This window comes from Heloderma suspectum, chromosome 13 (genome assembly GCF_057233095.1).
Source record: "Heloderma suspectum isolate Gila_16-S chromosome 13, 16-S_ref, whole genome shotgun sequence".
Lineage (NCBI taxonomy): Eukaryota > Metazoa > Chordata > Lepidosauria > Squamata > Helodermatidae > Heloderma > Heloderma suspectum.
Window position 1 is genome coordinate 6,984,561 of NC_139470.1, and position 12,693 is coordinate 6,997,253.

The 12,693-nt window shown below is 47.6% G+C and overlaps 1 protein-coding gene across 1 annotated transcript in view; it reads left to right on the forward strand.

The window, feature by feature from the left end:
- Positions 1-329: 329 nt before the first annotated feature.
- RFLNA (refilin A) overlaps positions 330-12,693 on the forward strand; it is a 30,223-nt gene continuing 17,859 nt past the window's right edge. The window contains exons 1-2 of the mRNA XM_084820471.1: positions 330-580; positions 4,201-4,575. Of these exons, the coding sequence (XP_084676597.1) occupies positions 4,357-4,575 (219 nt within the window). The 5' untranslated portion in view covers positions 330-580; positions 4,201-4,356. The remainder of the gene's footprint in view (positions 581-4,200; positions 4,576-12,693) is intronic.

The following is a 12,693-nucleotide window of genomic DNA, read 5'->3' on the forward strand; positions in this document are numbered from 1 at the left end:
AAGGTGCCGCAAGGCTCTGCGTTATTATTATGACCAGCTTTCTCTTGGACTGGTTGCGCGGGGCTGGGATGCGGGTGCGCTCCACGCGTATCCGCAAAGCCATGAAAGCCAGTTTGGAGAATGAGAGAGGCAGGAGAGAAGAAACGCGAGGGGTGGGTAGAGGCAGAGAGCGGAGGGGGCTGCGGGCTGGCAGAAGAAGAGAGCCCCCTGGCGCCTGCCCCGCCCCGCCCGCCCGCCCGCGCGCCTCTCTCCCCGCGCGCCTCTCTCCCCTGCCGCAGCCCGCAGGCCCCTGAGCTCGGGGCGCGCCAGCAGGCCGGCTGCGCAAGAGTAGGAGGGGTCTGGATGGGGGCCGGGCAAGGCTCTCCCTGGCGGCCGGAGCTGGAGCTAATCCAGGCGGCGGTGGCAGCGGCAGGAGGAACGCAGCCCGCCGCCGTGTCAGCTTAATAGCCCTCTCCGCCCGCTCGGAGCGCGCCGTCCTGCCTGCAGCCAGCCGGGCACGTCGGAGCCCCGCAGAAAAGAGCGAGGCGGCGCGCCGCTGCACCTCGCCGGAGCCGAGCAGGGACTCGTTACGCGCTCAAACGTAAATGGCCGCTTTGGGGGTGGGGGGCTCGCCCGGGTCGCCGCCGGCCTCCTGCCCTTCGGCCCGATCACCATTCGGGATCGCCACGCTTGGGCTCTCTCGGGGGCTGCGGCGGAGCGAATCCGGATCTTTAAAGGACGGGGCGCGGAGCTCTTTGTGGAGCAAAGGCGCGCGCGGGGGGGGGGATCAAACCCCCCTTTGGGGGGAAGGGATTGAAAGCCCCCCGTGCACGCCCTTTTCCTTGGAGGTGCCTCTCCCCTCCTCCTCGTTCCCGGCGCTGGGCTCCAGTGAGTGAGGGGCTCTTGTTTCTCCAAGGGGGCCGACGGGCGGGGAGGCTTCAGGGTGGAGTGAGTCGTAGCCGTGTGGAGGACCGCTCAGCTGAGAAGACCGAAGGAAACCTGCCTACCCCCCCCCCCCCGAGTGCGCGCTCCCTCTCCCGGGACAGTAGTTTCTCCCTGAGGCCGACGGTGTGGCTACCAATACTGGCAGGGTGGGGGTGAGAAACCCGTGCGCCCTAATGCAAATTTGGGGGTTGCTGGTTTGGAGAGGTTTGGGTAAAGCTCGGTGCCTGCGAGAGGGCCTTTTTGTCCCCCCCTCTCCGCTATGGTTTTTTGGGTGGTGGTGGTGGGGAATTGTCCTCTGAACTCTGCTTCCCTATTGGGGGAAGATTGGATCCTCCGTTGGGCAGGTCTGGGGGGGGGGGGATAAAGGGGCCTGCTCATGGAAAAAAAGTTAGTAGTTAGATTTGAGAAAAGGGGAAATATACATCAGCATCCCCCATAAATCCTCCCTCTTTAGAAATATGTTTGCGCTTCCCCCCTCCAACCCCCCGCAGTATTTAGCCCAATATTTTTTTACCCATAGAAGAGTCAAGTGTTCACACATTCAGTTTGTTCAATGGGTTTGTTCAATTTTGGCTGCATTGAACAACTCATGAAATGACCTGCTTTTCTTATTTAAAGATCCCTTAACTTTTATTGAGCACTACCACTGTGTTAAGTGCAGTGTGCGTGAAATATAGAAGAGCAGTGTCTTGTGTCCAGGGATGGTGACTTGTAGTTAGCTCTAACGCTGAAATCCTACCTAAGCATATGTACTAAAACGCAAGCGTGGCATCTTAGTGTGCTTTGGAATGAACACGCGTAGGATCAGGCTATTAATTACAAAGACAGAAGGTCAGGGAAGGGACAAAAATTATGGCATTATTATTTTATTTATTTCAATTTTGTATTTTTATCCCTCCTTCCTCCAAGCAGCACAAGACAGCACTTGGTCCCCCCCTTCCACTTTATCTTCACAACAACCGTGTAAGGTAGGTTAGGCTGAGAGATAGAGACTGGCCCAGTGTCACCCGGTGAGCACTATGGCTTAGTGGGGATTTGAACCTGGATCTCCCTGGTCCTGGGCTAACCACTACAGAATAACTCTTCAGGTATAAGGTGGGATATAAATGTTTTAAAATAAATAAAATACTGGGGTGGTGGTACTCAACAGAGTCACACCTATCTCTCACAAGTAATTTACAGCACAGATCCTATGCATGTTTCCTCAGAAGTAAGTCTCACTCTGTTTAATGAGGCTCACTCCCGAGTAATTTATGCATAGGATTGTAGACTTGGGCTGCAGTTCTTATACACGCATACCTGAGATTAAGTCCCATTGAATTCTGTGGGGTTTACTTCTTTGTAGACATGTACAGGATTGCACTGTTAGACTGCAATCTTAGACCCACTTACCTGGGAGTCATCCCCATTGAACTCAGTTGGGCCTACTTCTGTGTAGACATGTATAGAGCTGTGCTGTCAGGGAGTTTGAATACAGTGGGACTTACTTGTAGGTAAACATGTATTGGATTGCACCAGCTTGTTTTTATTGTGTGTGCCCATTTAAAAGAACTAATAAAAAATACCACTGTTTAACACAGTCATGTAGATCCCAGTCTGTACCTTTAGCAAAGTACATTAATAAAAAAAAAAACCTAGCACATCTTTTACTGCTTTTCAGTAAAATATTCCCAAGATAGGGAACAGCAATATCCTGAATAAAATAATGTAAAATCATTTTAAAAGTTCAAACAATAAAGGCAGTTCGTTTGAAACAGCAATGATGTGCAGTGATTGCAACTCTGAATATACTCCATCAACATCTGAATGCAAATTACTCACTTTCCTTGCATCTTCTGCACTCCTTTTGGTAGGGGTCTAAAATCTGTTGTTGCAACTCTGACTTCGGAAGCTGCCTTGTACAGGCCAGACTATTTGTCCATCTAGCTCAGTATTGTTTATTCTGAATGGCAGCATCTCTCTGTGGTCTTAGCCAGAGAAAGGTTTTCCCCTTCACCTGCTATATGATCCTTGTAACTGAAAATGCCAAGGACTGAACCTGGGTTTTTTTTCGGGCAAACCATGTGGTCTCCATCTGAGCTTTGCGCGCGCGCGCTCTCTCTCTCTCTCTCTCTCTCTCAGAAAAGGTTTTGAGCTTGGAACATCAGATTGCCTTAGATTTTTCCATCTAGCTCAGCTGGTGCCCTCCAGATATTTTGGACTATAACTCCCATAATCCCTCACCATTGGCCATGCTGACTGGAGCTCATGGGTGTTGTGGCCCCAAATATCTGCAGGGAACCAAGTTGCTACCCCTGATCTAGACCAACTGACGGTGTCCCTCCAGGGTGTCAGACCGAGAAGGGTCTTTCTCAAACTTCCCCGGAGATGCTGGGGATTGAATCTTGAACCTTCTTCATGCGGACCATGTTGCTGTGCTCGACTTCCAAGCTGTGGTCCCTCTGTTGTCTTCTTTCCCTTCTTCGCTAAGAAATGTAGTGTTGTTGGGGAATGGTCCAGTGGTGTAATGGTAAATTTTAAAGTGCAGTTCCTCATGGTATTTTCCATAGCCACCCCCTTAAGGAGAGTCTAAAAATTCACCTGTGTTGATCCATACCAACAAACCAGTTCTATCAGCTGGTAGAACTCCACCAGGAACAGGTCTTTGATAATGCTTAATTAGAGATGGGTGAAAAGTTCTCCAAATTCTTCCTTGAAGCTTGTTTTGCCTTGCTTGTGTTCCTGACTGGGAGTGACCTTTTTTCCCAGTTGGGGAAAATGCACATTTTTAAAAGTGTGCAATTTTTCCCAATCAAAAATGCACATTTTCCCCCATAGGCTAAAGCATGAAAATGTGGATTTGGAGGCATGCACTTTCGAATGTGAATACAAGTTCTGGAAATCGTGAACATTTCCCAAGAATTGCTTTCCTGTTTGGGTTTGCATTCACGTTCCAAGTTGTGAATGGGACTTCTTCACATGATTTGTGAATGGGAACAACATTCTCATATATATATATATCCCTTGTCTTAATGGCCCATTCAAGACTCAGTCACCCCAAAATACTTTGCATTACAACAGGGAACAATATATTGTTGCTGGGAAAATTCATCCCCCCCTGTGAGATTGCAGCTAGGCTCAGAGGGAACAGGAAAGTCTGAGGAGGGGTGGGGGTAGCTCATGATCGCAGCATCCCTGCTAATAAAAAAGTGCTGGCACAGCATCCCTGTGAGCCCGGGCTCTGCTACAACACTGGAATGGTCTCTTTATACTTGCTTTCTCTGATTCTTCCAACAGGATCAGCTGGAGCGACAGGAGCCAGCCCTGAGTCACAAGGAGCAGAGGAGGCCGACTAGCGAGGCCTCTGCATGCACCACCCCTGTTTGCCTCCCTGCAAGAGGAGGTGGATTTCCCTCAACTTGGCAGCCTTCGCCCTCGCCTCCCTCCCCAGTCATGGTGGGTCACCTGCAGCTGCAAGGAATGGAAGACAGCCTAAAAGAGAAGAACCGGGAAGGCTTGCTTGATAGCCCGGATTCAGGGCTTCCTCCTAGCCCTAGCCCACCTTTCTACTCCTTGTCTCCAGGCATCATTGAGAACAGAGCTGGGGGCAGCAGCTCTTCCACGGATATCCTGGGGCATGGGCACAGGAAGGATGGCAAAGAAGGGAAACTGGTAAGGCTCTTTCCTTAGCCTTCCAGGGTCCCAAACGGGAACTGGGAAGTTGTGTGTGTCTGTCTGTGTGATTGTTCCCATTGATCTAGCACAGTGGTGGAGGGAAGACAGATCTGGATCTACTGGTCAATTTTATTTTATATTTATTACTACATTTATATCCCCCTTTTTTTCTTCTTGCAAGGAACCCGCAGTGGTTTACATGGTCCTCTCCTCTTCATTTTATCCTCACAACAACCCTGTGAGCTAGGTTAGGCTGAGAGTAACTGGCCCAGAGTTACCCAGTGAGCTTCATGGCCAAGCGGGGACTAGAACCCAGATCGCCTGAGTCCCAGTCTAACACTCTAACCACTATACCGCACTGGCTCGCTGATCACAGTAAGGGTTTTTAATTCCCAGTGGTTTAAACATAGCAACAACAACAGAATCCCCCAAATTAGACTTTTAGAATTCCTGATCTGTAGTAATTCAGATGGAGATTTGTACTTGAATGTGCAGGTCATCCCAGCATGCAGCTCATGTGGTCTGGGGTGGGGGGCGGGAGGTAGCAGTCCTCCCTGCACACCCAGCCCACCATTTTCATATGGCTCATCAGCTACTATTTTGCCCCTGGCTCTGGTTAGTGAATCTCATGGGTCTACTAAAGAACAGCAAATCCGAAGCGTGCACCTGCTTGATCTAGCAGCCCCATGTTTTGGAGAGTGTCATCTTTGGAAATCGTTCTGTTTTGAGGACATGCCAAATTTGACTGTCAGCGATCTAGCTCAATATTGTCTACACAATAACTGGCAGCGGCTTTCCAGGGTTTCAGATGGGTATCTCCCATCTCTACCTGGAGATTCCAGGGATCAGAACTGGGATCTTATGCAGGCAGAACTTGCGCTCTTATCACTGGGCTATGGCCCTTCGCACTGTTCAAAATCATTACGTATCTTGAGATTTTAGCTTGAGTAGGGATGTCCCATTGTGACCCCAAACATTGGCCAAGAGTTCTGTGCAATTTAAACACTTGCTCCTGTAGTGCTTTAACAGAAGCAGTTAACTAAGGCATACCCTCTGAACTCTTGTAGTCTTGTAAATAGATCCACAAAAGTTCCTATCTCACAAAAAGCTTTACCAGGTAGCCTACCAACCTGTACTCCAGTTATCAGTTTGTAGTTCACCAATAGGCTGACAGAAGAGATGTTTCCCCTTGTCTTTTCACCTGGACTTGGTTTCTACTCACCGTAGATTATTACAAACTGGCAAGTGATTATGGACTGGCTTGTATTGTAAGTATATTTAAACAGGCATACACAGACCTGTTAGGGAGGCTAGGTACCAAGATAAAGTATACTAGATACTAAGTTGTTTTTTTAAAGGTAGATTATTTTGTTCTAACAAAGATCTTAATGAGCTGCTGAAGTTTGGTTTCTAGAGTAAATAAGTCTGGGAGCTGATACTATCTTTGGGAGTGTTTTGCTGCTTGAACCACTAAGGAATAAATTAGGGGAGTGCTTCATTAGTTTCTGTGCTGAGTTGCAGGCATGATAAAAATTTCTTAGCTTATTTCTCTGGTGCCCAGCTACTGAGGCACCTAGAAGTGTGATGCTGCTTGTCCCTAGGAACTGAACCTATTTCTTTAATTTTGCATAAGTTGGCACCTAAACGTTTGAAGCTGGCTCTTAGTAATGGGAAATTTTTGCCAGCACTATGGGAAAAAAGTATGTGTATGAGGGACGTTTCATAATGAATGTAACACACCTACCATGCAATCCTGTGTATGGTTACTTGGAAGTAAGTTTCACTGTGCTCAGTGGGGCTTATTCCCAGGTCAGAGTGCATAGGATTGCAGCCCTATCCTGCTTTCTTACTTGGAAGTATGTTCCATTTAGATCAACAGCTGGGGCTGTGCGTATGTCAGGATTTTCAAGGAACTCAGAGTGTGGTTTTGGCTGTGGAATTCAGCTTGTTGAGAATCCTACCCTGTACGTACGGCATGTTTTCGAGTTTCTAGTCCTTGTGTGGCGGAGATGGGTTTGAAAGTGCGAGGGCAGTACCTCGTGAATCTCAGAAGCCAGAGGGGTGGCTGAATTAAGATTTTCATGCAACCGGGTGAATGTAGAGTTGCGGTATCTTGTTACATCTCCATGACCTTGACTTACGGAAATTGAATAAAGCATGCAAAATACCTTTTAAAAACCGAAATGAATGATGCAAAATAAGATGAATGTGATTTTGCAGGGGCCCAGCAGGCATGAAGACTGAGTCCTCCTGCTTGATGGCCCCTTGCATTGGCTATGTCGGAAATAAATTGTTTACTGCTCAATCTGGACAAGATCCCTGCCTTCTGGTTTCCAAGGGGTAGCATATGAATGCAACCCTGCATGTTCCCTAGCAGCTGTGGCTTGTTTGAACATAGGCAACTGCCTTATACCAGGTTCAGACCATGTGTCTGTTTAGCCCAGTATTGTCCCTTCCGCCTGGCAGTGGCTCTCCAGGGGTTTGGGGCAGAGAAGGGTAATTGCCATCTCCAGCTACCTGAGATCCTTTTAACTGGAGATGCTAAACCCGGGGATTGAACAGGGGCCTTCTGCATGTAAAGTGGATACTCTGTGAATGAGCTGCGATTCCTCCCTCTTGGCAAGCGTGTGTGTAGGGTGGGAGAGGCATTTTTATGCAAAGGTAGGAACTCTCCTACTTGCCTTTCTCCACAGGTCAAGGATGGCCAAACTCATGAATTGTGAGTGGGATTTGTGCAAATGTGGCTACTTGATACAGTGTGCAGAAACCAGGTTTCTTTGGCACAGAAATATGGGTTCCCTTGGACCAGAGAGGGTTTTCCCTTTGATAGATTCATTTCTCCATTCTTATGTAGTCAGTAAATCAGGGCAGCCCCATAGGCAAAAAGCAATAATAATTGTGTGGTGGATGCCTAACAGCTGAGCAGCCAGAATGTAAATGCAGGTACGATCATATGTCTGCAGATATTTAATTCTATTAAATATTGATGCAATAAAACAGCCTTCTCCTAACTTGGTGCCCGCCAGATGTGTTGGACTAGAACTCCCAGCATCCACCAGCCACATCCCCTAGCCACAATCCTGGGTTGTGGGTGGTTTGCTAATCACGCCAATAACACACCCTCTCGCTGGGTTCAGACAACATGATAAGCCATGGTGATCTGCTCACTGTGGCTTGAATATTCAAACTGGCTGCTGGCATGTGCCGTTACCTGCCATGGCTTAAATAAGCCATGATGGGCTGTGGCGATTGTGCAAACTGGCCCAATGAGTACCTTCATTTTGAAGGATATCAATTCAGGAAGACTGAGCGTTAAAAACAAAAAGCAAGATGCTAGCCCTTGTTGGAGAGGTAAGTTTCTAAAAAGTTGGGAAAGGCCTTTTTTTTAAAGTGAACAACATCATTTCTTTAAACCGCTCTGTGACTTTGTACACTCCTTTTTTTTGTAGCTCCTTTCCTAAATGACAGAATTAGGAAAGATTCCATGCCCCTTAGTCTATCCCTCACCCCGCCAAAACACCATTAATAAACTAATTCATTTGTGAATGATTCACGTATGGCATTATCATCCAAACTGCAGATTTTTTGAATCACAGGCCAACTGAGCTTTGGATCCTGACTCAGAAACCATGCCCAAGCAAGAAAAACCCTCACGGGGCAGAAAATCTGAAGCGATCTGCAGTGCCTGGTTCTAAAATGCCTGGAAATTTAGCTGCGGTTACCAGCACGTGCTCTGTTCTTGGCAGCTCCTGCCTCTCCTTGCCCAACACCAGGTGATGGCAAGCATGCATGGCAGAGGCTCCGTGCATTTCAAAATAGCTCCAAAGGCGTACGCCAGTGTGAAAATGGAGCCTGGAATCTCTCCTCTTGCTTGTGTGGGTCTGCAGATCTCAACATTGTTACCCTGCTTTTCACTTATTGTACAATAAGATAAGGAGCCAGCGTCGCTACACAAAAGAGTCGTCCAGTCTCTCTGCAAAGTGGCGTCAGCTATTTAAAATGAAGGGAGAGGCGGGATTAGGTGACCCAAAACAGGCTGCTCTGTGTCAAGGGTCGGCTCAATCGGGCACCTGCTGAGGGCCCACACCCGAGTAGGGGCCCACTGACAAGAGCCCCCCGACTTGCTCCTCCTCTTCACTCTTGCAACCTGCTTGTTCACCTGCCTCTCACTCTGGCCCAGACAACGGTGGGGGTGAGAAGGAGGAGCAGGAGGTGCCGTGGCCCGCTTGCTCCCTGGCTCTCTGCCTGTCAAGCAAGCAAGTGGTGGCAATGATGAGAAAGAGAAGGGAGGGCAATAGCAGTTGGTGACGATGGTGGTGAGAAGGTGGACTCCCTGAGGGAGGGGGCCCAGGGAGGGTGTCTTGCCCAGGGGCCCTCCAAAACCTGGAGCCGGCACTGCTCCGTGTGGGCACACCCAGCCGCTGGTGGTGTGGGCGCCAGTGTGACCTTGCACAGTGAAGGAATTGGCCTGCAGAAGGTCCCAGGTTCGATCCCCGGCTTCTCCAGGCCAGGCGAGGAAAGAATCTTGCCTGAAACCCTGGAGAGCTGCTGCCGATCAGTGTCGACAGTACTGGGCTAGATGGGCCAACGGCCTGACTCGGTATAAAGCAGCTTCCTATGTTGCTATGAATCTTATAGTGCAGTCTTGAAGGATGTTTACTCAGAAGCAACCCCCCCCCCCCCGAATTTAATGTGATTTACACTCTAGTGTGTTTAGGATGGTAATCTTAATTCAGCTGCTTTCGCAGTGGAGAACGCGGTTGTCTTCCACATTTTGGAGTCCAAGTACTGAGAGGTATAAATGTGGGTGAGTTATAACCAGTGATGTAGGTCTGGAGGGATGCGGTGCCAACACTTTTTTATTAGCAGGGACAGTGACCTCATCTTCCACCCCCTCAGACTCCCCTGTTTCCTCTGAGCTTCCCTGCAATCCTTGTAGTAGTTGTGGGGAAATGAATTTTATATAGCAACAATATAGTGTTCCCTGTTGTAATGCAAAGTCTTTTGGGGTGGCTTGGTGTTGAATGGGCAATTTAAGGCTGAATAGCTTCACAAAAGACCTGCTCCTGGCAGAGATGAAAACTGCTAGAACTGTTTTGTTGATATGGATCTGCACAGCAGCCAGCATTTTGGACTCTCCTTGTGGGTTTGGCTATGTAGACTCATCATGAGTTCCTGCACTTCAGAATTTACCACTACACCATTGGTTGTAACCCCACCCACTTTGGACAGCCAGGTCTGCCTTGCCCAGGTGATGATGTACATTTTTCTGTCTCTTTGGCATAGCCCTGCCCCATTCTGACACTGCTGTGCTACATGACATAATTGCAGATTCATGTGACTGGGAAGCTCTGCAAGAGCTTGCTAGGACACTCGTAGATCAGTTTACTTCTACAGTATCTCATGGTAGTCTAGCTATTTCACACCCGTGTGAGACATAAGCATCTGTTGCATGGGGTGGGGACATACACGCTGTACACTATGCTGACGCAATGTGCATTAAAAGCTCATTAAATAGACATGAATGCACAGTGGGCCCCTAAGGCCCACTTGAGTTGGTCAGCAAATACAGCCTTTTCCATGAGGTTTTAGAGTTTTTATGTACTCTTGCCCCCATGCAACTGTCAACAGCAAAAGTTGGGTTATGCGGAGATGTCCGTGGGAATGGTCAAAGAAGAATCCAAATGTCCTGGTTGCACTGCCAAATTTGGAGAATTTGGAGGTTGCACTGCCAAATTCAAGCAGTGGCTCATTATGACATCCTTTCATCATCAGTGTTCCAACCATGACGAGGCGAGAAGCAGGACTTTATGAGTTGTACGCTGTCTGAGTGCAGAATCTAGGGCCACGTTCCATTTCAGAGAAGTTTTTGGGGGCTGCATTCCAGTGGTGGGTGTAGCCAAAGGCAAAAGGCACAGGAAGAACATTCCAAAAATAGCAGCATATTTCATTGCCAGTAGCCTTAGGAGAGGCATTTCAACAGTTTAGAATGGGGAAAAAAATCACAAAATCTGGGAAACCACCAAACAATCAGTAGTTGTGGGAAATAATTAGGGCCAGGAGAAGGGGGAGTGGCCATCTGGGGAGTTTCAGCAGGCCGGATTTGGCACACAGGCCTGGGGTCCTGCATCCCCTCATCTAGGGGAAATGCAAGAATCTTGACTCCCATAAATGCATGCATGCATGCGCACTCCTCATGGTCACAGAAAAAAGCATGAAAATAGGAGTACTGTGTCAGCTAAGTGGCCAGGAACTTGAGGGGTTATAGGCAAAGTTCCAGTAGGTCAGGGTGGAGTTACTGGCCCTGGCATAGATGTATCCCCTGCTCTTATTCTCCTCTTGTGCCTCCCTCCAGCCTTGCCAAAAACAAATCTCAAATTTTGCAAAACCCCAGTGAGGATATATTATGCATTATAAGTGACTTTATGAAAATGTACTTGCTTTCCATAATTTATTCTGAGTGGCACATTTGTGTTTCCTTGGCATGGAATTTGGATTCTTTGGCATGGATTTTGGATACTTTTTTTTTGGCCAGGAGTATGCACAGCTCTGGCACAAGAGACCACTGCATTGCTAGAATTTCAAGCCTTCATCTGTTTGCGGTTATTAAAAATGCCGGTGGCACTTTCTGGTGGTGTGTGCATGCATGTGCATATGTGTGTGTTAACCCATCTATACTAGCCAGACTTCAAATTTGAAAACTTGTAGTCTGCCACCTGGACTGTCTTTAGAGTCTAGCCTGGGTGTTACGTCCTTTTTGTTTTGAGTGTGTAATACTTGGAGATCAACTGGTAAAGGCCCAAAGTATGATTAAAAGGTATGCTACCAGTTTTAGCATTCAAGGGAGAAGAAAAGCTGTTATTTCCTTCTGGCGGCTGGTTGCCAGCTGCTCTGCTATTTCCCATTGGAGCCATTTCTCTCTCTAATCTCTCTTTCTTTCTCTCGCTGCTAATTGGAATTCTTCCTGCCTGCTCTACAGAAGGTATACTAAGAATGGGCAGAAGGTATACTAAGAAAAGTATGGAGTTGGAGGATAAGGAAGATGTTAAGGGAGAGAGCTTCAGCTATTGGGCGGTATATAAATAAATGAATGAATGAATGTTAGGAAGACTTCCCAATTATTAGATCAGTAGAGCAGTGGAACAGGATACTAAAGGCGTTTGCAGCCTTGCAGGTATGTCCACAAACATTACTAGCCCATAAGAATGTTTCAAGTCCAGCTGCCCCACATTAAGCCATTTGTAGACTAAAAGAAGTAAATAACCAACTTCTATCAATCTTCCATGCCTAGTCACCTGCAGAGGACATTTGCTCACCATAGGTAACTAGGGGAGTAGCTTTTTACATATGTGGCCCTTTTCTCTCCTTCAAATCTGCACTGAGTAAACCATATGGATGAGGAAGTGGGATTATGCTGCCAGCCTCCTCCCTTGTATGTACGTTCGGTGCAAGTGGAGAGTACACAGGCAGAGAAGGGTTTGTATTTATCAGCATTGTTTTTTTGTTTCATACTTTACAGTTATTTATTTACTGTGTTTTTAAAGCGCCCAATAACCAAAGTTCCAATAACCAAACAGTTACTGATGGTTTTTAGTGTGTTTTGCTGTTCTGTCTTAATTGTAAACTGCTGATCAGGAAAAGCAAAGTACAAATGATTGAAAATCAATAACAAATTCAACTGAACTGTACATGCTTAGACTCTTGTGCAGTCAGGGTTCCTGATCACATGTACCTGTTCCAGCAGAAATACTGAGTTGACTGGACTGATGCTACTAATCAGAACACTTACGGTGCAATCCTATTGCTTCTGCCCTCGATGATTATAAACCTCCGAATTCAGAGGCTTATGATCATCCAATGCAGAGTGGGAGGCACAGCGGAGGTGATTTTAGCCTCCTTATCCCCATAGTTAAACTGTGGAATTGGCTACCACAAGATGTTGTGATGGCCACCAACTTGGATGGCTTTAAAAGGGGGTTAGACAAATTCCCGGAGGAGAAGGCTATCAGTGGCTACTAGGCTTGAGGGCTATGTGCTACCTCCAGTACCTGAGGTGGTATGCCTATGTACACTAGTTGCTGGGGAACATGGGTGGGAGGGTGCTGTTGCACTTGT